Below are 25,518 nucleotides of genomic sequence, written 5' to 3' on the forward strand. Positions count from 1 at the left end.
TAAGATTCGTCTTTACTCATCTTGTTCTAAAATCACAGATTCCATCTGACAATGTGATAGGACAAGATTATATTTTTAAACTTCGAGAACCACACTCCAGAACTGTGCCCAAAGTAACAATTTCTTGTGTCAGAAATAGCTTCCTCATGAACTCTTCTGAGGAGCTGACCTGGCTGCATTTGGAATATTAAGGCTGCATGAGCTGAGAAAGTGCTTGGTTGGCCTGCCTTGCGTTGGTGAGGGGTCTCTCCATTAGTACTGGGGTGGGGGGAGGAAGACTTCTCCACATTGCCTGGTATGTTCTCCTTGGGTACACCCAGGGGTGTCATCGGCTGGTGGTGACATCGTTAAGGGGTGAGTCACCTGCTTCTGCGTTTGTATCGGTGTGGCCGGCTGCGTCAGAGTCCGCCGTGGTCGTGATGTCTGGGTTCCGTGAAGGCCAGGTCGCTGTGATTGCTGATGAGACTCTGGGGCGGTGGTGGTAACAGCTCATTCCTGCTGTGTCGTGCTTTACTGGATCCGTTGGTGCGTGCCGGTGCTGCACAGGGCTGCCCCTTACCTGCCTGCCCCAAGTCGCACACGTGTGCAGGTCGCCAGGAAGCTGCTGCACGTGATCGCCTGGGCCTTGCGCAGCTCGCCTTGCCGCTCTGCCTCTGGCCGTGTGGCTGTGACTCAGGCAGGGCCAGCCAGGTGCAGCGGAGGTGGTGGACTGGTTGGCTGTGGCCTGGAGCTGCTGGCAGTCGTGTTACCTCATGAGCCAGGACGTTCCTGAAGCTGCAGCCCACGCAGAGGCAAGCCGAGTCAGGAGGCGGACCGACTTCAGTGCTTGTGGTCCTTGCCATTCTTGACTTGTTAGTTACGAGAACCAGTAATTTCTTCTTTTGTTTAAGCCAGTTGGAGTTGCGTTTCACTTGCTTACAGTTGGAAGGTCCCTGACTAACAAGATCTTTGTTATGTGGAGTGTAACACACTCTATTTTGTGAAGTGAAGTTGGCTTTTCTGCTTTATTGTGTGGAAGGTAGTGCTGATTTCCAGTGCCACCTGTGCATTTGGACTCCAAGGTGAAGCAGCTAACTGATGCTGGGGTTAGGGCACCCTTTCAGACGGAAGTGTTCGTCATCCTCCCGTTACCCTGCCGGGGCGGGGGTCTGCCCCACTTCTTTGTCAGGAATGCCAGCGCTCTGCCGAGTGGCTGTGACATCTGATGGGCCCAGTTAGAAGGGGTGGCAGCTGGATTTGGGGAGAAGAGTGTGGCGCAGGAAGCAGGACTCCCGTAGGGGTGGGCAGGCGGCTGGTTTCCCAGCAGGGCCACCCCTCCCTCCTGAAGGTGGGGCGTGGCCCCTACCCCCGAGTGGAGCAGTCTGGAGCGCTGGCCACGCCATTCCTGCGATGCAGGCCCCGGGGCTTCCTTCCCTCTCCTGCTGTCGCTGCCCATCACTGGCTCTGGGGCCTTGTCCGTGCCGAGAGGACACAGCCGTGCGGTGAGCTGTCGTTCCAGAGCCTCAGCCCCGGGAGCTGTCAGGCTGGCCGTGGACACCTGGGGCCTCCCCGTGGGAGACTGAGCCACGTCCCCGCCAGGTGGCTCTGGGCTCCTCTGACACCCAGACCACCTGTGTTTAGGCCTCTGAGTTTTAGGGTGACTTGCTATATGGACGGGATGACCTGGAGGTTACAGGTGGCGCTGTGCTCTGGTCTCCCTCCATCTCCTGAGCCCGCCTTCCTTCCTGGCTCTCACGGCACCTGCTCAAGGTTGCTGATAAACGGGGAGGGGAGAGGAGTCTTCTGAGCGAGAATGAGCTCTTTCAGGGCGAGTACGGAGGCATTTGTGTCTTTTCTTGGAGATTTCTGTGAAGCAGCAGCCTTTAGCAGTTACGTGATGACCGTCTTTAGAATTTGGGAGGGAGGGAAGAACTTTGTTTGCTATGGAGTGATAGGTACTTTTTGGGGAGCAGTCTTATTTCGAATAACGGGGAATTCTGTGACTCAGCCTAAGAGGTTTTAACTTGTACCATTTAGTGTTAAAATGGTCCAACTTTACATGAGCTGACTGCTTCACTTTAATACCGTTTTGTTCCTGCTTGTTGTTTGGAGATGGACTCTCCCCTTCAAGAGCCAGTTCAGTTAGGGAGAATGTGGGATGTGGCTGTATCGCCAGCTCTTGCCAGGTGGTGCTGTGTTAGCCAGCAGCCCCCTCGTCTCCGCGGCTGACAACACTGAAGTTGTATCCTGCCCGTCTTGTTGGCTGCAGAGACGGGGTTGCTCTGCTCCGAGTGTCCTCTTTATTCTCGGGTCCAGGCTGGTGGGGCAGCTCCAGTGTGGGCCTTGCCATGCTCACTTAAAGGAAAAGACCGGGGAGGCTGGCTGAAATGCCTGAAGGCTCCTAAAGCTTCGCTTGGGGCCTGGCACGCATTGTCCTGCTCAGAGCGGGTACGTGTGCTCACAGCTCATTGGCCGGAACCCATGGGAAGGCGTGGCAGTGGGTGGGGACGCACACCCCTCTTTAGGGGTGACCTGGAGTTAGACAGAGGAAGTTGGTGGACTTCCCTGGTGTCACAGTGGTTAAGAATCCGCCTGCCAACGCAGGGGACACGGGTTCGAACCCTGGCCCAGGAAGATCCCACATGCCACGGAGCGACTAAGCCCCTGTGCCACAACTACTGAGCCTGCGCTCTAGAGCCCGCAAGCCACAGCTGCTGAGCCTGCGTGCCACATGAGCCACAGCTGCTGAGCCTGCGTGCCACACCTACTGAAGCCTGTGCGCCTAGAGCCCGTGCTCTGCAACAAGAGAAGCCACCGCATTGAGAAGCCTGTGTACCGCAACAAACGGTAGCCCCTGCTCACCACAGCTAGAGAAAGCCCGCATGCAGTAACGAAGACCCAGTGCAGCCACAGATAGATAAATAAATTTTAAAAGAATAAAAAAGGAAGTTGGAAAATAGTGTGATGGACGTGAGCTTCCTGGATCGATCAGCCTCAGTTCTTACCTTGTGCCTTGGAAACCTCTTTATTTTACAGCATCATTATCGGTGATGCTTCCCTGAAAACCACGGCGGCTCTTTCTGCCAAAGCACAGTCATCCCCTTTCTGGCTAGAGTTTTGCACGTTTGAGAGCTCCAGCCCATGCATGTGGGTCACCCTGATGGCCGCGCCCTGCCAGGTTGGTGCTGGTGACGGTCGACATATGTGCAGCCTCATCTCCCTTAGGTGCCGATGAGAACTCCTTATGTCAGGTGTGAGCTCTGGAACTAAACCTGAACATCTGGAAATGCGATATTAAGTAGAAATAAGGAATATGTCAAAATAGGATAATTTAGAGGGCTAGCAAAAGTGAAGGCTGGGAGGTTGAGTTTGGGCCAGGTGCTTGACGTTCAGGCTCGGCCCTTTTGGTGGTGTGGCACTGACAGTGTTTTCTGAGGGTCAGTGGTCAGAGCGTTGGGTGCTCTGAGGACCTGGACCTCTGCTGGACAGACGCGGAGCCATGCCGGTGGTGGAGCTGCTGCCGCCTCTGGTGTGCACAGAGCTCTGCGGGGAGCCTCGGCGTGGCGGCGAGTGACGTGGCCACCTGCCCAAGCGCGAGCTGGGGCGCTGCTGGGGGCCCGCGGAGGGCAGTGCCTGCCGCCGTGCAGAGCCGTGTGGTCTGTTCTCTGCACAGGCTCTCGGGTGTTCTTCTCCGTTCCTGAGCACCGCACCTTGAGGAAGGTTTCTTGGTTTTGTTTTGTAGTTGTTTGTATTATAGAAAAAGAGACTTTTCCTTGGTTGAACGTAGTTATCAATGGGTCAGTTTTTTCAGGAGACCTTGAGGTTTGGTGTACAAGATTGAGTATCTGTAATTTCACTCATTTTTGAACTTGGGGGTCATTGGCACGGTGCTGCCTCCCACCATTGGCGTCCTCATCCTCAGGCCTTTGTCTGTTCCTTGTTCCGTCTCAAGGATGCGAAGCCGAGGCCCAGAGGGCTTCAGTACACGGAGTAGGGCCGTAACCACGGGGGGGCAGCCTTCAAGCTCGGAAGGACTGTCCACCTCCTTCCCAGCTCGTCCCAACCTCGCTCCCCTTTGTGGGTGGTGACAGACACTTCTCAGAAAGTATTTTTATGTCCCACTTTAAATACTCTGGGTCCCTTCTAGCCTGGTTTCCACATGGTTTGGTAATTGTTGTATTTCATTACATAGTATTGTTTCTTTTGAAAGTAAGATATTAGAAATGAACTATAACTAATACATTTAATATTATGAGTTTCTTTGGTAGAAAACTGGTAGGCTAAGTTTGAGAATATTGGATTAGTCTACTGTACCTTTAATTCACTTAAATATAAAAGTGAGGGTGAGTTTTTGGAAATACACGTTCCCAGTTGGGTAGATTCCAAGATCTTTGGGGTATGTGTTCCCTCTTCTCTGTGCTTATAAGGGATGGTCATGGGTGCGACGGGGTGAGCCTGCCTGGGGAGAGGGTTCCCGACACCTTCCCTCTCTCCAGGGAGGTGTTTCTCACCATTGGCTGCATGGAATCACCTGACGAGTGTTAACATTCTGATTCGGGGTCCCTTTCTTGGAGATTCTAATTTGTTGATAATTAGTCTGGGATGTGGCTTGAGTGTCTTGGTTTTCTAAGGTCCTGGGAGATCCTAACGTGCGGCCCCTCCTGAGAACCCCCTGAGGAAAGGCGTGGGAGCGTGGACCTGAGGGGCCTGGAGGGTGGTGGGCGTGTGTGCCCTCAGCCCGCATGGCAGGTCCACGGGAGGGGCAGGTTTATCTCCTAAGCATGAGCGCCCCGGGGTCACTGTGTGCCCTGTTAATGAGACCTTCCTCTATTCCCACAGTACAGACTTTCTCTGTAGCCTAAGATTTTTCTGTTTTTGCTTTTTGTTGAATAGATTTCTGTTTCAGGAAGTAGTCAGTTTTCTTTCTCTAGAGAAGCACCTTAGTCAAAACATTTTATTGACTCAGAATGTGCATTTTTTCCCCTCTCGGTGGCAAGCGTTTGTCTCCTCTCATTGTGTAGCTTCCTGTTAAGAAATGTGGTGTGTGTGTGAATTCACTTAAGTTCTGATGTCACTTTGGAGCCCATTGGTGGGCGGTTTCAGCCAACCAGACGCTTCCTGGTATCCAAGTAAGAAAGATATATAGTTCTGGAATAACAGGAAATTTCGGTTTTCAACATCCTGTTTTTCTGGGTTTTGTGACTCTCTGCCTCACCACGATGAAGGTTAGTGGATGTTTTTATGTATATTTCTTTTTTTGCAGAATACCACGATTTGAATTTTCCAAGCTGTAGAATTAGAACTTGAGAGCGGAGATCACCTGCTCCCACCTTTTATGAGAGAAGGCACTTTTATGTCCTGCGCAGAAGGAAGCTGAGGCCTGTTGAGGGTCATACTTTGGATAAAAAATGCAACCAGCCCATTACAAAATGTAGCTGGATATATCAGCCTAGATCATGCTCTCATCTGACTTGGAAATTTCTTTTTAAATAATAGATATCAGAACAAATGAGTTAAAGTCTGTACTATTAGGTGATTCTAAAGACCGTTCTAAGCGGATACTCCTTTTTATAGGCAGGATCTGGCATCACGAATTGTTTTATTTTTTGCTCCATCAGATGAGAAATGCGTCAGTGACATTCACAGAGGGCTTTGGGTGTCTGTGTTTACGGCTCCCTTCCCAGCTGTGTGTCTGCAGCTCCTCTCTTGACTTGGATTTGATGGCCTCCTTCCTGGAGGTGGTTTTTCAGCTTCTGGTTTTGTCTCTCTCTTGTTCATGTTTAAATAAACAGACCTCATGATGATTTTTACTCATCTCAGAAATTAAGACTGAAGACTTTTGTGGAAGATAGCAGTGGTTATTTAGATTTGGAATGGCTCTTCTCAGCTGCTCTCTATGTGTCTGTCCCACGGTGGCATTCAGTGCCACGGGGTGGGTTGGTGCCTTGTTACCCATTCAGCAAACATTAGCGTTTTTACCGTGGGCTGGCCATTTTCTGGATGTTGGGTGTTGTGAGGTCTGCTTGTGTAGATTTCACGGTCTAGGGCAGCGCGCACACATAGACCGTAAGGTTGTGGCGATGAGTGTGCCGGGAGCCTGGCTGGGCCCTGCTGAGCCTAGTGGCGGGGTGAGGCTGGCGGGAGCCGGATGAGTGAGAGTTAGCTGTGCAGGGGGAGGGAGAAGCAGGAAGGGGGGGAAGCCGGGGCTCCTGGCAGGCTGTGAGATAGAGGAGCCGCCGAGTCGGGGGAGGGGTGACAGGCGGCCTGCAGAGGAAGTCACTCCTGGGATGACTGGTCACCGAGCTCATTCTTGCCCCAGCGAGAGAGCCTTTGAAGGACGTTAACAGTTTTGGTTCGGGCATCTAAACACACCTTTCTGTTAACTGCATCTCAGAGAGTGTTGTGCATAATTTCTCTGGTACAGAGCTGTGGATGACGTGACTGTTAAATTTGGGGGAGGGAAGGAGTTATTCAGTGATCAGAAGGTGTATGTGGTCTTCAGACAGCGTTTGGGGATGAGGCGTGTTTGTTTTAGCGCGTGTGTTCGCGCACACCTCGTGGATCCGCCGTGCTGTGTCTAGGCAGCCTGAGATGCAGCATCTTTCAGCTCCTGGGTGTTGCAGGGTGGGCGGGGAGGGGACTAGCTTGGGCGCATCCCCGCTCTCTAGGCGGCCGAGATTGCAGCGATGCAGACTAGACGGTCCTGGTCTGGCCTCGTGCTCTGCCCCGAGGGTGGCGGCGTCCCCGCTCCCCCTCTTCTGGAATCGGCCTCTCCTGCCTTCCCTTCCTTCCCTCTCGTATCCTCTCTGATGTCGGCGTTTCCCTTCTGCTGCTGTTGGTTTTGGCATCGGCTGTGGCCAGGAGAGGAAGTCTGTAGTAGGCCTGCCCTGAGGCCTCAGCCGCAGTCTAAGGAGAGGAGCCTTCACGGAGTGCCAGCAGTGCCCCAGGTTATGAAGGAGGGTGCGGCAGGGTGGGGACGTGGTGGTTAGGAAGCTGGTCTCGGGCCCAGAGCGGCCCCAGTAAGGGAATCTGGCCTGGCCTCCTGCTCCGACCGGAAGCCGAGCTCCCAGGTGTGCCGCCTCCTGGGGTCTCGCCTACTGTCTTCCTCTTACTGCGCAGAACTGCCCGACACTGGACTCTGCTAATTCTGCTTGTTCACTTTTCCCTTTCAGACATTTGATGCAAACGATTTGTATCAGGGGCAGAATTTCAACAAGGTCCTCAGCTCCTTAGTGACTCTAAATAAAGTAACAGCAGGTAAGTCTCTTTTTTACTGAACTTGAGGGGAGGGGAAGAAAAAGCGGCAAAAACCTTGTTGCTTTTGTGTTAGTGAGGCAGAGTGAACATTATTGAATTTAAAAAAGGATTGCATTAAAATTTTGGTTGTCACCTTTGCTGCGAGCAGAGTCTTCCTCTTTAGGTCCTGGTAGATATCAGTGCTTTCCTTCCTGTGAGCAGAGAGAAAAGTACAGCAGAGGGGGAGTGCCTTGTTCACAGGGGCAACTCATGGGCTGTCCTGGAGCTTGAAGCACCTTGCTCTGGAGTTTTATTAAGTTCATGCTGATTAAAGCTCAGATCTAGTGCGCAGATCTAGTGCCTGTTTTTGAGGTGCAGCCAGTGAGCTGGTCTCTACAGTAAACACCTACCTGGGCCAGGTTTCCTGAGGGTGACGAGGGCACCTGGGCTCTGTGGGCTGCGGGTTCGAGCCCCAGTTGCACCTCTAGGGAGAGGTGGGCTCACCGACCGCGGAGAGGACAGCGGGGTCTGTATGTGCTCCTGTGGGGCTAGCTCGGGCCTGGAGGCTGCCTGAGGCACCAGAAGGGCTTAGAGGCTCTTTTGTTTTAAAGTCATGTTTGTTTTCTACTTACCTTTATGGACTGTAGTTTCAGATCCCTGGGAGGGGCAGTTAGCCCTTGATACTGTCTCTCTTGATCAGAAAAAGTAAGTTTCTCTTGTCAGGGTCTCCTCTCATTTCGCCCCTACCCTTCCTCACTGTGTGGGGACGGGATGGGGTTGGAACGCTCGGGGCTGCAGGAACCGCTTCCGGGGCCCCTCACGCCACTCGTCTGCTGGAAGAGCTGTCTGGGCGCTGCCCCGCTGTCCGCGCTTGCGGACGTGCGCCCAGAGCAGCCCGTGCTGCCCGCCGTCCCGGGCAGGGCTTCCCTTTTCATAGCTTGACTTTGGGCTTGAAGTTGAGAATGTCTTGGGCTGTTGAGGTGACAGCACCTGAGGACACGCTACATTAGGACCCAGGTGAGCGAGTGTAGGAAAGCGTGAGGGCCCAAGTCCAGGAGGAGGGTGAGAGGGGGCGGAGAAGTGGGGGGCATCAAGGCGGACATAAGGACATGCAGCCGTCGCACCCTCCAGACGGGAGGCTTGTGGCGTTTTGTCAAGCTTGTGCTGCCTCTTCGATCCCTCCGTGGAGAAGCGGTAGACCTAACGTGAGCAGGCAGATGATAAAGGAGTCGGCCTGCCACGGTCGAAGCGTTGGCAGTCGATGAGTGGGCTTCGCAGGGGAGGAGCGCGTGCAGGCGGCGGTGCAGCGCGGGCGCCTCCCCGGCCCCGGCCCCGGCCCGCCCGCAGCACTTTGCCGGCGTCTGGGCCGCAGTTTGACACTCACTGCCCTCCGCTGGGCTCGCTCTCTGGCAGCTGGGGCGAGAGCGGCTTTGGTAGACACGGTCCCCACGTGTGAGGCCGCGGGTGGGAGACGGCAGGTTTGCTCTCGCCCTGGCTGTGTAAGTTCGGGTGGGTCGGGAGGAGAGGGGGAGCGACGAGGGCGGCTTTGCTCCGTCCACCGGGCCGCGAGACCCTCGGTGATCGAGGCGGAGCCCCGCAGGCCATGGAAAGCATGGACACAGGCCGGGAGCTGTATCTTCCGGGCATGTGTTACCATCGTTCCCACCCCCATCTGATGCAGAAGTGTTTCTCGTGTGTTCTTGACATCATTGGATATACCCTGGACGCAGAGCATGTAGCGCTGTTCTTTCCGAAGACCTGTTTGGAAGTTCTGGAATAAGCCTGGTACTTCTCTCTTCAGCTTTTCGACAAGAGGACTGAGCCTTCTCAGAAGAGAACTTTCTGCTTCTGTATTTGTTCGCTGCTGCTCTTCATTTGTGTTTCTGAAGTCAGCGTGAAGGAGGTGACGGTGCCTTGTCAGCCGTCGGCTGTAGGGGCTGACGCAAGTGTAAGACAGGTGCACCTGCTGACTCCAGGGTCGTTGTTGGGGAAGCCCGTCACCGTCTTTCCTCTGCTTCCGGCACTTCAGGGAGACCCTTCGTGTTCTCCAGGCTTGTGGAGGAATACTTGCCTTTTACTTGGACAGAGGAGAGATTGGAGGTGGGGAAGGAAGGGATCCTAAACACTCCCTGGGTACGGCAGGCGGCCACTGGGGCAGCTTCTTCACGCCTGTCCTCTGGGCGCTGTTTGTGCTCGCAGTTGCCAGGCCTCTGCCACACGGCGGGAGCAATCACTGGCCCTTACTGCCAGCGCTGAGCAGGGCCTGAGAATTGGAGGGGCTTCCACACTGAGACGTCAAGGTGGTTTTAGGGCAGGGGTCCCGGACGCCAGGTCCGTGGAGCCCAGCAGGCAGCATGCAGGAGCGAGGGGGGCAGAGGGCAGCGGTTGCTCTGCCCGCGTGGGCCCTGCTCAGCTCTGGGTCAGTCAGGGAGCGCAGAGCCAGAGGCGCCAGAGCCCCGGTGCTTCAAGAACAGCTGGGAACGCCGGTTTCCCTGGGGAGTCCCCAGACTTCCAGTTGTTGGTACCTAATTCAGAATGTCATAAGACGCTGTGTAAGCCAATCCAAAGGGATCCGCCAGAGAAGGAGGACCTGGAGACCCCCAGTTTCAGGACATTTTTATGGAAGGCCCCCCACATAGCTTTAGGAAATTGCTAGGCGCGTGTATGTCAAAACAGTGATTTCCCTAGAAAACTCTCTCGTGGCCTCATTTTTAAAAAATCACATCGCTTCTGCGAAGTGGGCTGCTGACATTTACGTGCTGGTGGCCTGAGTGGGGTGTGTGGTCTTGCAGTGACTCCAGAGAGAGATCTGAGCCTTTAGTGCTGCGTGGTCTCTCGTCCTTTCACAGCCTTGTGAGGTGAGTGAAGTGTGCCTGCCGTCATGCCGAGGGCATCACCCTCAGAAGGGCCTTTCTGGACGGAAAGCGCCTGGGGGTTCTGTTTGTTTCAAGTAAGAGAGTCTTTCCCGTCTCTGGCACGACCACGCTTGCGGCTCGCCCACTGTGCGAAGAGTGATCCTGGAGGAGTGGGCGTGCGGTGGGGATGCGGGGGGAGTCTGGTCTGCTCAGGAGTCGAGTGTGAGAGGCTTCTTGTTTCCAGGTGAGGGGAAAGTACTGAAAACAGTTACGAAACACGTTGTAAACTCGGAACTTAGCTAGAGAAGGACTGCTAAATAGTTATGTCCAGTTAATTCCCGGGAAGGTGCCTGGGGCGCGTGCTGTCGTTCGGTCCCGTGGCGGGGACTCTGCTCCTGGTCTCCTGCGCGGGTGGCCCCCTGACCCTCGGAGCCCGGTGCGGGGTGTGGGCGCAGTGTCAGGGGACTCAGCTCGCTCTCTCCCCTGTGACGACCTTGCAGACATCGGCCTAGGAAGTGACTCCGTGTGTGCCCGGCCCTCCTCTCACCGGATCAAGTCTTTTGACTCCCTGGGACCCCAGCCTTCGCACGGTCGGACTTCAAAATTGTTCCAGGGCCAGTATCGGAGTTTGGTAAGTGTGAGATTGGTCCCTGAGAATGGGAGTGTGTTGGGGAGCCGGGCGTGTGCAGCGTGTCTGGAAGGACACACAGGCCTCCGGGGAGTTGCTCAGCCAGAGGGTGGTTTGCCTTTGCTGCCATTGCTCCTATTCTCGGGTCTGACGTTTGCCCATCACCAGATTATCCGCGTGTCGTGCTTCATGACGGCTTCTAAGAAATCTGTGTATTTGGGGCGCTCTATTTTAAGATATAGACCTGTTTATCTGGAGGGATGTGACCTTTAAAATGTTTTCCTGGTCACTTGCATCATATTTTCTTACCTACTCTGCACAAAGGTACGGAAGTTTGGGAATAAGAAATCCATACCTAGTACTTAGATGATGAAGAAATGGCTGGAAGCCGAAGAACCTAGAGGTTTTTTTTTCTCTTTATGAAAGCGTGACAGCACCCTACTGAGTCAGGATGCAGCTTGTGAAGGAGGGGCTCCCTTATAGCGGTGCTGGTGAGGTGGGGAAGCCACCTGAGATGAACAGTCCTCCTGGAAAGTGAGGAAAACCCATTTGTAAATCGTCAGCAGACAGGCTGCGAGCACAGGCTTGGAAGTGAGGACCTGGGAAGGTGAAGTACAGGGCCGAGCGGAGCCCGTGGGGAGGGGCCGCCCCATCCGCCAGCCGGGGCGCGTGTCCGCCTGCCGGACAGCCGAGCCCGCTCTGGACCGGATGGTGGCCTGGTCCTCAGCTCGATCAGCCGGTGCTGTGACTTCGCTTCATGCAACACTTCAGTAAATTATTGTGTGTTAGAGAATCAGTGAGCTCGTCCTGTGAGTCTGAAGAGAACCGACCCCCCTGGAGTCTTCAGAGACCACTGCTCTCTACTTTACCACAAGGGAGTATTGCCCAGTAAGCTGGTGTGATCCTCGGAAACGGAAGTTGACCTCGTTGGAGCTGTGTGTTGTAGAGAGAAGTTAATTTGAGTTTGGTCACGAAGCAGCGGTAAAAATGGAGAGCTGTAGAAGGGATATAATTTTTATGTGTTTTTGAACTCGAACTAACTCTCCATGCTGTGTGTCTGTGACTGTTCTTCCTCTCTGAGAAGTCCCATTGCCCTGTTTCAGGCCTTGTGAACAACACAACACACCTGAGCGTTTTTTTCTCTGTGCCAGCTCTGGCTGGTTCGGTGTCTCACCTGGACTGACTCGTGTGACCCTCACGGCCACCCCGTGAGGCTGGACGGACTTAGAGGGTCCCATTGCAAGCTCTGTGGTCCAAGGCAAGGGAAGATGCCCAGACCACTTGAAAAATAGTTTCAGTTAGCTTTATGAAATATGCAAGGAAAATGCAAGAAAAATCAAGCTTTGGATAAAGAAACCTTTGCTGTCGGACCCATTCGCTTGTGGCAGTTGTCGGTTTTTTTGTTTGTTTTGTTTTTGAGTAAATGAGGACTGGATTGCAAAGGAATAATTTTAGTAAGATAAAGTTAAATGTTCTGTTGTGATGAATGTTGCTGACATCACGGTAAGTATAGCATTGGTGTTTCATTAGCAAGAGAAAGTTCAAGTTACATCAGAACTAAAAAGCCCCAGCCACCTTGCCTGTGCCGTGGACCCGGTGAGCTGCTCACGAGGCGAACGCGGTGAGACTCCTCTTGACCTGCTAGGTAAGAATAACGATTTCGGACTTCCCTGGCGGCACAGTAGTTAGGAATCCGCCTGCCACTGCAGGGGACACGGGTTCGAGCCCTGGTCCAGGAGGATCCCACGTGCCGCGGAGCGTGTGCCACAACTACTGAGCCTGCGCTCTAGAGCCCGCGAGCCACAAGTACTGAGCCCACGTGCCGCAAGTACTGAAGCCCGTGCGCCTAGAGCCCGTGCTCCTCAACAAGAGAAGCCACCGCAGTGAGAAGCCCACGCACCACAACAAAGAGCAGCCCCCGCTCGCTGCAACTAGAGAAAGCCCACGCGCAGCAAAGAAGACCCAGCGCAGCCAAGAATAAAATAAATAAATTTATTATTAAAAAAAAGGGAATAACGATTTCTGCACCCCTTGTTTCAGGGGAGCTTTTAGAAAAGGGGAGGAAAAGAGCTGAAGCGGTAAGCTAGTGACTGAATACGCCCTTTCCAGCCTCCCGGGGCAGCAGCAGCGGTGGCGGTAGCCCCCCATGCGGAGGGCTGGGCTGTCTGCCTGGTGCGTGGTCCTCACCCCGCCTGGGCTCGTGCCCGCTCACAGCGCTCCTAGAGCCCATACTTGAGTGTGGGCCGTGCTCCACGGCTGGGAACCTGTGGCGTCAGAATGAAGGGGTCCAGCCTGGCCGCCTGGCCCTGTGCAGACGTCACCCTGTCCTGTGCTTAGTGGAGTGTCCCTTTCTGAGGTGGGGAAGGCGTCCCTGGTGTTTGCCTGGCCTGCAACTGTAGGGAGAGTGTAGGTCACCGCCTCGGCAGCATCCTGACGAGAGCCCCGAGTGCCGCTTGGATGCCGCCCGGCGTGCGCCCAGCAGTAGCGGGGACAGACAGGCCGGCAGCAGGGCTCCCAGGGCAGTTTCACCTCCTTAGGGGCCTCCTCTGCTCCTGTGTTTGTTACGTGTCATGTTCGTTATTGGAATTTGTCACCCGAATCGGCTCTGCAAAGCCAGGGGAAGTCACCAAAAGGAGAATGTCATGGAGATCAGAGTAGACGGCTGACGAGTGATGACAGTGGTCTGCAGAGAGAGAGAACCTGACACAGTGTATGAGCGGGTCGTGTTTCTCTGACCAGAGCGAGGACAGCGTGTGCTGTGTCCCGGCTGTGACATGAGCCCTGTCTGGCCCTCACCGCTCAGGTGCCCCTGCCACCCCGCGTTTGAGGGGACAGTGGTCAGCCAGAGGCTTCCTGCCAAATGTGGATGAGAGATTGCTTTATCGAATATTCTAAGTATTAAATGTGAAGTATGCATTAAATGTTTAATTCGTTAGATATTGAATGTATTAATTTGAATTATTAAGTAAACACGATTTATAGCAGTTAACGTATAAACACATAAATAGATAAACACACATGAACTATTTTAGGCATTCTATCAGCCCCTCTTCTCGACGTTCTGTCTGAGCACTGTGTTTGTGCTTTATCTTTTTCATCTTGTTTAGTGATACATGAACCTAGTTTAAAGACTCAGGTAACTCTCCCAGACTTGCTATTAGGAAACAATCAGTAGAGACACAACCGCTTCCCATGCTTTCTCTGTGTCTCTCTAAATAAAATGCCTTATATAAAGGTTGGTTTGGTTTTTCTTTTTAAATAACACAGTGTTGCCCCTGTGGACGTCCCACAGTGGCAGGGGGCATCAGGGCTCTTCCACTTCCCCTGGGCCTTAGCTTCACGGGTGCTTCTGGACCTCCCTTCCCCGTGGCTGAGTCCTGTAGTGGCCTCGTTGGGTGGGTGTTAGTGCAACATCATCGTGACCCAGACTCACAGTGGGTGGGGCCGCCGTGTGCTGGGACTGTGCTTTCCCGATGACCTTCTGTTGCCTCTTTAGTTTTCTGTGCACCTTGTGCAGGTTATAGTCCGGTCTTTGGCCTTTCTTGAGAGAATCTCGTCTTTGCGCATTCAGACGTGTTAGGGTTTTTCAGTTTCCTCTTCCTGGGGGACGCTGGTGAAGTCTTCTGGCTGCCGGAGCGTCTCTTGGCTGCAGCCAGGATGTGCCAGCTGCCGCCTCTGTGCTTCCCTCATCACCTGCAGACTCCTTTGACCCGAGTCGACTTCCTCCACGTGTTTCCGCGTCTTCGTTGTTTTCGTGGTTAATCCCGTTTTGGAGGAGCGCGTCTTACACTAACTTCTCGAGCGAGGCTGCAGGGGAGGCAAAGTTGTTGAGGTCTTGCGTATCCGCAGACGTCTTTTTTATCCTGAGACGAACTTTTTTTGTCTTTAGTTTTCTGCAGTTCAGTTACAGTGTGACTTGGTCCAGATTTCTTTAGGTGTGTCCTGTGTGGGGTTCACTCAGCTTCTTGACCCTGTGTGTTTGTGTCTTTTGTCACACTTGGGACATTTTTAGCCGTATTTCTTAGACTCCTTTTCAACTCTGTCCTTTCTCCTCCAAGACTTCGATGGTTCCAATCTCAGATCTTTGTCATTTCCCCCAAGTCCCCGGGGCGCTCTTAATTTTTTTTCACTCTGTCAGTTTGAGTAGATTTTGTAAGTTCTGTTTCATTTCTGGGATTTTCTGTTTTGTCTGTTTTGAGAGAGCTTCATCTTAGTGTTGGGATCCATGTCTTTTCTCAGTCAGGCTCCAATTTTCCTTGTTCTTGGAATAAGGGGTGTCTTCAGTTCTATCCTAGACACTTTGGAGAGTGTGTTGGAAGATGCTGGATCCTGCTGAGATCTTGTGTCTTCGGCTGCAGCCCTGGCTGATGGGGTTTTGTGTGGCGGTCCTGGCTGAGGGTGGTAGACCGTGGTTCTGGGGACAGCTTGGTTTCCTTGCAGTGGTGTCAGGTCAGACTCATCGACCTGGTGTCACTGGGGTTTCTCTTGGACCCCTGACAGTGCTGCTGGAGGGGGGTCGGGGAGACGCTGGGCCTGGCTCCCCCCACGAGGCTGGGTGGAGGGCAGGGGACACCTGTGTGGACACATGGGGCTGCCTGCTGCCACCTGGGGGGACTGGACGCTGGACTCCCAGCCTCATCCTGGCTGATGTCACTGGTGCTGGAGGAGCCCTTGGGCTTGGTGGGCCACGGGACGTCCTGCCTGGTCCCCTTGGACACCCGCCTGCTGGCTGAGTGGCCCATGTGCTGTCCCTTTCCCGCCCCTTTGGCCAGGAGAGCAGACTCTGCTTGGGGATTTTTGTTTGTCGACTTCCGTTGGCAGTTCCAGGTTGCAAGCCTCTCCAGCACCCGGTCTGGGATAGATGGAGACAGACATTCTAGCCAGTCTGCCTTCCTCTGCCCACTTTTCAGAGATCTGCAGTTAGGCTTAATCTCTGAGAAAGATGCAAGTTAAAATGAGGTACACTTTCTTCCTGTCGGTTTGGCAGTATCCAGCGTTGGTGAGTGTTTGCAGCAGTCAGACGTCTTAGACGCTGCTGGCGGGAATGTCTGGGACCTTTTTGGAGGGCAACTTAGCAGTGGGCGTTAAGATTTAAAATGTGTCATCCGTGTTCTCTGACCTGAATTTAACGTATCGGCTCGTTTGCAGGCGTGTGCAAAGACGTGTGCAGGCAGTTCTGGTGCAGCCTTGTTTTGCAGCAGAAAGCAACTAGGCATGGTCTCAGGTCTAGTGGTGGAGACTCGGTTAAGTGACTGATGGCACTGCCGTACAGCGTAACATTAAGCAGTTAAGACTGAAGTAGTTAAGGGCTGCTGGGGAAATGCTCACAGTGCATTAACTTGTTGCAAACTGTAGAGAAGTGTGTAGCGTGAGGATGTGAAAGCGTGTCTCTGTTCATGCAGGCACCACGCTGGCAGGAATAAGACCTTTGCAGCCATTGAGGGTTTCCTCCGGGACTGGACCTGGGGCAGTGGACAGGGCCGTGGGGACTTTGGTGTGTCCAGCGCCCCTCTGCCACATGAACGGGGTGGTTACGCCGTGTCTGTCCGAGCGAAATCTGTTCGTGTCATCACAGTGTAGAATGTGTGTCCTTCATGACGTCTCCTCCCTTCTCCCCTTTTCAGGACATGACGGATAATAGCAACAATCAGCTGGTCGTAAGAGCCAAGTTTAACTTCCAGCAGACGAATGAAGACGAGCTGTCCTTTGCGAAAGGCGACGTCATCCACGTCACGCGGGTGGAGGAAGGGGGCTGGTGGGAGGGCACGCACAGCGGCAGGACCGGCTGGTTCCCCAGCAACTACGTGCGCGAGATCAAGCCCAGCGGTGAGTGGCCGGCGGGGGGAGCGGGAGGCAGGGCACGTGCCCCCTGTCCTGGGCGGGGCCGGTCTCCCGTGTCCTTTCTGCGAGGGGGAGTGGTGTTTGCCCCCGCGCTGGGGAAAGGGCTGCACGGTCACAGGCTAGCTCTTCATTCCGTTGCGACATCAGCACTTTAAAATAGAGGCTTACTCTGTTATTCTCCCTTTGTAAGGAGAAACAGCTCCAATCTGTTGGGGTTTGGTTTTGTGGTTACGCTTCTACATAAGGTAAACTTTATCGCCCTTTGTAGGGCTGCTGTCAGGACTGAGAGCTGGCTCTGTCCCGCAGGCTGTGGTGGCTTCTTGGTGTGGTGGGTTTCTTGCTGTGGGTGCTTTTGCCCGTCATGTACAGTTAAGTGATTTCTGTCCTTTTCTTTGTGCTAATAAGAGCATTTTAAATGCATCGCTTTCCTCAGGCTTCTGCAATGGCTTAACATTCCTGAATTTAAAAAAGCACTCAGATGCTTATCTTGTTTTGCGAGGGAATAGGGAATAGTGAGTGGTACCGGCACTGTTTTCATTTCTGCTTAGATTCGCGTCGTGGAATCGCAGGTTCCCTCTGCGGCCCGGGATCTGTGATTTGTGTCACTCCGGTATGGATGTGGAAGTTCTGGCGCACGGCCTCTGCGCGTGTGTGCGTGGTGCTGTCCTGCGTGGCGTCACGGCGGGGAATGGCAGGCCTCCCGAGCACGTCTGCCCAGTAGTCCCTCGTTCCCTGAAGCAGCGTTAATTTATCGATAGAGACTGCTGGTTTTATCAGTGCAGTCATGTAGTCCTTGCCTTCATGGGTTCATCTGTGTATGTGTATATGTTTGTATTCATATGGAGCTGGGGTGTAGGCGCTCTGATGAGTGAGATTTCAGAACCAGCGTCTTAAAGGGAAGAGTGGGTGGCCGGAGATGCAGAGGTGGGGAAGGATTTGCAGGCCGAGTCTGCTGTGACTTGACTTGTGTGTCGTCCGTTGTCTGGAAAGGCCTTGCCGTGTGCTGCGGTGTTCTGCTTCTGCCTGGGGAGAGTGGTGGTGGTCCGCGGTGCGGGTAGGGCCGCGTGGAAGGAGTGTGATGGGAGCGGCTCCGCACGGGGAGGAGCCCCGGGGCCCGCGGGCGTTTCAGGTTAGCGTGCGGGGACGGCGCTCCCTCGTGGGGTCAGCGGGGCTCCCTCGTGCCCGTTGGTGCGCCTGTGCTGCGGGCCTGGTGGCACAGAGCAGGAGCCCGGGGAGCGCCAATTGCTGCTCTTTGGCTTTTTGAGGTAGCAAGAAGAAGAGCTGTCTAAAAGTGAACGTGACAGTTTTGATAAAACGAGTATTTTCCTAGCAGTGACACCAAACCGTAAGTATTTTAATAAGGCAGCCTGCAGCCCTGATTGGTAAAGGTTTCCGGTGTTGGATTTTGGGGGGGGAATAACACGTGCTTCTTCTGTCTTTTTTAGATTGTAGTAAAATTTACCATAATGTAAAATTGACCATTTTAACCGCTTTAAAAAAATGTTGACGTGTACAGTGTAGTGGCACTAAGTACGCTCACGTTGCCGTGCAGCCATCCCGCCGTCCGTCTCAGAACTTTCTCATCTTCCCAAATTCTCAACCCATTAAACAATTCCTGTCTCCCCTGAGCCCCTGGCAGTCCCCATGCGACTTTGTCTCGATTGACGTTTGACTCCTAAGAGCCTCATGTTAGGGGAATCATACATGATTTGTCCTTTTGTGACAGGCTTATTTCACTCAGCATGTCTTCTGGGTTCACCCGTGTTGTAGTGTGTGTGTCAGAATTCCACTCCTTTTTAAGGCTGAATAATACGCCCTTGTATGGTTATGCGGCTGATAAAGCCTCACACCTCTGTGTTTCTCCTCTGTTCTCACACTGCCGCCACACTTGGAGCACTTCTTACACCAGTGTGTGGGCTTTCCACACATCACGCCACTGGATCACACCAGCTGGGTGTCCTGCAGTTCAGTTCGGTTCTGATAGCCTCTGCCTGGGGTCAGTGTCACAGAGGTTGACGGCTCAGGCCCACAAGACTGACCCTACTTCATATGCCACCAGCCCCAGGTTGCCACCTGGGCTTCTGACCAACTGGCTGTAAATTGGGGTTCCTGTGACCCTCTCCTAGAGTTTGAGAATTTGCTGGAAGGGCTCACAGAACTCGGGGGGAGCGCTCCTCAGGTTTCCTGGTTTATCCCGGAGGAGAGGACACAGATGAACAGCCGGATGAAGAGGCACAGGGGGCGAGGCCCAGAAGGGTCCCAGGCGCGGGAGATTCTGTCCCCTTGGAGTTGGGGTGCCACCTTCCTGGCACGTAGGTGTGTTCCCCGACCTGGAAGCTCTCTGAACCCCACGCGGTTGGGATTTTACGGAGGTTTCATCACAGAGGCATGAGTGATGGTTAACTCAGTCTCCAGCCCTCTTTCCTTCCCAAGAATGGGGCGGGGCTGGAAGCTCCGAGCTTCCAATCACGGCTTGGTCGTTGTGGTGACCAGGAGCCATCCAGAAGCCCCCCTGGAGTCGCCTCATGAGAACAAAGGACGCCCCTGTCACCCAGGAAACTCCAGGGGGTTTAGGGACTGTGTGTCAGGAACAGGGTCGGAGACCTAGTGTTAGAACAGAAGATGCTCCCAGCGGCCTCGCCAGGACGGTCCGAGGGCTTCAGGAGCCTCGTGCCAGGAACCGGGGGCAGAGACCAGTACACGTGTGTACGTGTTTTTACTTCACACCCGAATTTTGTTTATCCATTCTTCTGTTCCTAGACTTTGGGATTGTTTCTAGCTTTTGGCTCTTGTGAATAATGTTGCCGTGAACATGGCTGTACAGATGTCTGTCCTGAGTCCTTTCAGTTCTCCTGGGTATATTCCTAGGAGTGGAATTGCTGGCTCATACAGCAGTGACTATGTTCAGTTTTTGAGGAACTGCTGTGCTGCTTCCACAGCAGCTACACCATTTCACATTCCCATCAGCAATGCACAGGGGTTCCTGTTTCTCCACATCTTTGCTGACACTTGTTGTTTTCTGTTTTGTTTTGTTTTTTTGATAATGGCCATCCTAACGGGTGTAAAGTGGTATCTCATTGTTGCTCCTTTTCTATAGTTGATACCGTTCTATTGTTGATAATAAAAGCAGTATATTTTCATGATCATAATAACACAGTTAGCAATAATAGCCAAGTTTTGATGTTCTGGTTCCTGTAGAAAGTGCTTTTCATCTGTGACTTCAGTCCTCACCACAACTCCAGAGGATAAGTACTGTTGGGATATTCAGGGCATAGGGTACACACGTCCTCAGGGGGTCACGGAGCTGGTGGTGGGCACGTCCTCAGGGGGTCACGGAGCTGGTGGTGGGCACGTCCTCAGGGGGTCACGGAGCTGGTGGTGGGCACGTCCTCAGGGGGTCACGGAGCTGGTGGTGGGCACGTCCTCAGGGGGTCACGGAGCTGGTGATGGGCACGTCCTCAGGGGTCACGGGGCTGGTGGTGGCAAAGCCATAAAGAGTGGAACGTGCTGATTGCGCAGGCGTCTGTTGAACCTGTGCCTCTTGAATTTCGCTGTGCGCAGCTCATTTAAATGGGAATTCTGGTCTGATTTTGAGTCACCATAGTAAGAGTGCAAATGAATTTTTCCTTTTCAGGTATTTCTCCAAAGTTAACCTTTGAAAATTACACTGAAAAGATAGTCCCAGAGGGTTGTTTTCAGGTGGATGAGAGTATGGTCAGTGCCGTCTGTTGTTTTCAGGTGGATGTGTGAGTGTGGTCAGTGTCATTTGTGGTGGCGGGTTGTTCACAGCTGTTGGCCTCTGAGCATCTAGCAGCCTGGCATGAGTGTTCTGCTCTCAGCCCCACTTTTGGAGGGGGATTTTGGGGCTGAGAGCTGGGGGTGGCGAGGGGGGCAGATGTGGCTCTAAGGAGAAGCAGCCATTGCATGTTTATGAGTGTTTACCTGCATCAGGAGTGACTGCATCACTTTGTTCCGCCTAAAATTCCTATTTCTGTGTCTTAATCCTGTGTTTCTGTGTGTGTGTGTGTGTGTGGTGTGTGTGTGTGTGTGAGAGAGAGAGAGAGAGAGAGAGAGAGAGAGAGAGAGAGAGAGAGACCCCTTTTCATTGTATGTGCGTAACTGCATTGTTGTCCAAGGGCTGTTTGCAGGGGTCACATGGAATCCCTAGTTTTCATACCAAACTGAGACCCAAGTAACTTTGAAAACTTTCCTTTTTTTCCTGTCTGTTTTTTAAAATATAGGGAATAACATATTTGCTTAAATTGGTGATCTGTCATGCTGAGTATTCTTTATTTGACTGTTGAACCAAAGGACTAACCTCTTTTGGTAAGTTTCTATCCCGGGTGTCCTCAGGTTACTCCAGTATATTATAAGGAAAGCTGTCCCTGTCTGATTTTAAACGTGGGCATTTGAGAAGGAAAGACGTGAAACCATGTTTTTACCGTATCACTCTGTAACAGTTGAGAGTGAAACTCTAGGATCACAGTAACATTTCTGTATTGCGTTTTTTTTTAGTAATTAATGTGGCTTTTTGATTTTGGAATAGGTTTCCTTTTTGAAAGAGCAAGTTTAGCATAAGTGTTGTAATTCACAGTGTCATTAATGCTTAATTTTCTGTAAAGAAAATGTACCAGGTCCCAACATACAGACTTCTCTAACTGGCCATCATGTCAGGGTCATTTCCTTACCAAAGACAAACAGCGACTTCCTTTAAACAGTGAGTTTCTCTTCGGCGTTAAATTTTGATTTGATTTACTAATATTTTTATCGAATAAACAAAGCTGAGATTCCTTCTCCGTGATGTCCCCTGGGCTGCACGTCTCCGGGTGAGTTCTCTAGTGTCCAGCTTCTGTCCGGCTTCTCGGGCGGGCGGTGTGCGCGGCCGCGGCCGCCTGCCCCCTTGTGGCCGGAGGTGGCAGTGCTCTGGTCAGGCTTCACCCCGCGTGTTTGTGTCTTGGATCTGTGTGTGGTTTCTTGTTTGAAATACTCCCTCCTTGAAGACAGATCTCTTCCAAGAGTCTGCCTGAGGATATTTCACATTTTGCTGCAAACGCACTGGGTGTTCTTCCTGAATACGTGAAACTCATTTTATTCACACAGATGTAGATGTGTATTTTACACGCACGTGCGATAGTTTCTTAAATTCGAGAGAGATGGAAGGGAAGCAGCCAGGAGGCTGGCTCTGTAGTGAGCGGCGCTGCTGCTGCCCTCCGTCAGGGAACGCGGACGCGCCGGGTCTCCCGTGGGTTAGAACGTGAGCACTGCCGTGGCCGGGCTGCTGCTGGGGGCACCCGTGGGCTCGGGATGCTCGCGAGTCCCGGTTCACGTGTGCACCTCGTGCACCAGGTTTCTTTTAAGTGGTTATTTCTGATGCGCTGAGTTTACTTTCTCCCACTTCTCATCAGTGGACAGTGAAGGCACTTCTTGGAAATGTTCCTTTAGGATCGGGTGAGCTCGGGGTGCTGAGTCATGAGCCGTGCTTGGCAGTGATGTGGGAACTTAAATGACTCTCACTTGCTCCTCTCACTTGCAGTGTGATGTTTAATGAGCATTCACACTGCCACTTCCTAAGTTTCTCATTTTCCAGTATTTTCTGTTTACTTTTGGCATACTAAAGTGACGTGAAATGCAAGCTGGATTTTGGACGCAGTTATTACTCTGGCTGTGAAAGAGCAGCGTTTGATAGAAATGTAACCTGTGCAGGGAGAGGGACAGGGTGACACAGAACCTTGTTTCATTAGTGTGGCAGGGAAAAGCCTCTGCCCTCCCCCCTTCTTTGGCATGGGATGGGTTGGGCGTGTGCGTGTGCATGCGCCCGCTGTGCATGGGTGCACGTGGTGCTCTGTTTCTGAAGGCACCCGGGATGGGGCTGTGCCTCTCCATGCTCTCTCTTCCTGATGCACATGTTTTGGGTGGGGAGAGTATAAAATGTAAGCCTGGCACCTCTGGGGCGTGTGGGGAACCTCACATATGTACAGAGCGGCCTGCGGTTAGGGGGTTGGTAATTTGTTCTGGAATGTGGAAGTGAGTGTCCCTCTAGAGTAACATAATAAACGCACGCTCACACGAACACCGATGTTACTGGGCACTGTAGGGCGTGTTCTGTGAGCGTGACCGTGATTAACACCCCTGGTTCAAGGACACGCCCATGGGTCAACTATCCTGTAGCAGTTTGGGGTCAGGGTCCATAGTCTTCAGTAATAGAGATGCTCTTTTTTAAAAAAGTTTTATTTGTGAAATATTACGTTAAAAGTAATCCAGGCATGTGAAAACAGAGCATGTGGGACAGAAAAGCCGATGGGGTGACGAGCAGAGGTCGCTTGCTCCCCCCTCCCCCCCCCCCCGGCCCTCGCCCCTGGGAGACCCGGCCCCCGCCATGAGCTGCCTTCTCCGCGCAGCCCCTTCCTGTGTGTGTGGGACTTCTCTGCCTGATTGGTGTCCTGCAGACTTTCTCTCTGACTTGTCCTCCCTTGCCCTCTCTCCTGTTGGTTCCCTTTAGCAGGAATGCTAACCAGTATCCTTTATTTCATGTCCACGGGCATTGACAGTCATCTCTTGATGCCCCTCTTTGTAACACGAGGACTTACCTTGACCTTTTCCCCCTTTGCATTCTGTTTTTCACACTCCAAGGTTGTTAACGATTGCACTCAGTTCTAAAATCACAGCCAACGTCCATTCAACAAATATTTACTTGAGTGGCCACTGTTGTGGGAACTGGGGGAACAACAGTGAAAAAACAACAGAATGTCTACCCATAAATCGGGAAGCCTACCTGAGGTCCCCTGAATAGAAAATTGGGCAGCATGGGTGATGGGGAAGGGGGGGGGCGGGGCGTGTGCCCTGTGCTCCTGCTGGCGTTAAGTAAAGAGAGGAGGGGCTTTGAGAGGATAAAGAAGGCTTAGGGCAGAGCAGCCCCCATGCATGGTGTAGATCTTATTTAGTTCCTAATTCAGATAAGCCAACTACAAAAGTCATGTTGTAACCGACCAGGAAATTTGAATGTGGACTTGCATCAGATAATATTAAGGAATTATTAGGAATTTGTCAGGTGTGATAAGTGCCTGATGTTGGGATTTTAATTAAAGAGGAGATCCCTCTGAGTAGGGTGGACACGGAAGTATTGGTGGGCTTTGCTGTGAGGCTTCCATGAGGAAAGAGGGTATGAGAGCAGCCGGGGTGCAGGCTCAGCAGGGGCACACGTGTGTGGGGTTCTCCCCACTCCTGTGCACACTTGGAGATCTCTGTAACAGAGGGTCAGACCGAGGTTCAGGAGAGAGTCCACAGGGACAGATTGTCACTAAATGAACCAGGAAGACGCTCAGCAGTTGAAAGCCAATAGGAAGGAGTACGGGGTTGACGAAACTGGCAGCACAGAAACCAGTGACCGTGGGGCCTAACCCCTGGGGAGCCTGACCGGGGATGGGAGAATGGTTTCCAGGCCGGGTGACAAACAGTGGGGACTCAGAAGCGGGAGCCAGAGTTGGAGTTGTCCTCAGGGCTGAGCGTCACCCGTGGGCTCCAAGGGGTCAGTGCACACAGCCTGGCGGGAGGGCCGCCACCAGCGCAGAAAGCAGGGCTGTGAAACCTTCGGACAGGAGAGGCAGAGGGAAATGAGGGATGACGAGAGGGAGCCCTTACCCTTCCAGAAAGAGGCGGAAGAAAAGCCCACGATAGCTGGGCCCTGAGGTGGCCGGGGTGTGACTGCCTTTGCCTCTGGGAGCATCGCCAGCGGCAGGGCGGCCCCCGGGGGTGGAGGGGTGACTGTGTAGGGCTGCCGTGCTGCCCTAGCCCAGGACGCGAGAACTTGCTGTTTCTGGAAAGTAACGCTGCCTGCTCGTTTGCTTTGTTGTCTCCTGAACATCCGGTTAGATTTTACCCTCCGTGGCTTTTAATCCGCTTTTCATGCTTTCGTTTCTTTGCTTCACTGGACCACACTCACTTGGAGTCCATTCCTCAGATCTTTCCCTTCCCTGTTCCCTCCTCACTGCCCTGTTTACCTGTCCACCAAGATTTTCGTTTTAGTGACCATCGTATTCATTTCTAGAAGTTGTTACATTCTTTTCCGGATGCTCTTCATTTTCATGATGCCTTTTTAATTCATTATGGTCCTAATTTCTTTCCAGGCATTTTAAGCACATTTGCTGTACAGCCTCCTAGATTGTCCTGTTAATTTCTACATCTCGGGGACTGGTTCCCTCGTATGTTTTCTGTTTACACTCTCTTGGTGGTTCATTCTTCATGAGCTTGTGCTTTACTTTATGGACTGCTCTTTGATGGATGGTTGTTCAGTGGGTACCTCTGTACCCTGGGTTGCAGAAGTACCTACAGAGACAGCTGACATTGGCTTCCTCCGGGCCCCGAGAGCTTTCTTGCCCTTGGCAAATCCTGGTGGTCCTGCAGGAGATGGTGTGGCCTTGGACTGCATGCTTGGCAGGGTCAGCCTTGGTTTGGTTTCTCACAGGCTGTGTCCCCCATCCCTGAGTGGCCAGCACACTTCCTAGTTGCTTCTCTGGCCGGCGGACAGAAGTCTCTAGGCTTTCTTTCATTAGCCGTGCGGGTCACCAGAGCTCCGCCCGGTGGGACGGGGCAGTCCTGTAACAGCACTGGTTGCAGCCCGGCCCCAGGGCAGCTCCCACCACTGCCTGTGCTTTGCGGCCTCCTTTACTTTGGGCACCTGGTGGGGGTGGTCCCCATCCCCCTCTTCGTTTAGCACATCTGTGTTTAGCTTCTGTTGTTATCGGCGTTTTTGAACATTTATTGCGAGAAAGGGGGGCAACGCGTTGCGTCCGTCGGCCCTGGAAGGTGGCGCTGTGCTGTCTTCCTGGCTCCCCCACCTCGTCCCAGCGAGTGGAATCTATCTTAGCCATTGGATGGGCCAGAACAATGTCTTGTTTTTCTTAGGGTACGGGGAAGGCTGAGTATTTTCTAAAATGTTTCCTGTGCATTTTCCTCTGTTATGCGTGCCCATGACCTGGCCTC

General features: G+C 53.0%; 1 protein-coding gene across 1 annotated transcript in view; it reads left to right on the top strand.

Moving 5' to 3' along the window:
• Positions 1 to 25,518, top strand: part of ARHGEF7 (Rho guanine nucleotide exchange factor 7) — a 126,376-nt gene that overhangs the window by 47,522 nt on the left and 53,336 nt on the right. Inside the window, 3 exon segments of the mRNA XM_032611759.1 lie at positions 7,152 to 7,236; positions 10,571 to 10,701; positions 16,323 to 16,524. Of these exon segments, the coding sequence (XP_032467650.1) occupies positions 7,152 to 7,236; positions 10,571 to 10,701; positions 16,323 to 16,524 (418 nt within the window).

This window comes from Phocoena sinus, chromosome 18 (assembly GCF_008692025.1).
Source record: "Phocoena sinus isolate mPhoSin1 chromosome 18, mPhoSin1.pri, whole genome shotgun sequence".
NCBI lineage: Eukaryota > Metazoa > Chordata > Mammalia > Artiodactyla > Phocoenidae > Phocoena > Phocoena sinus.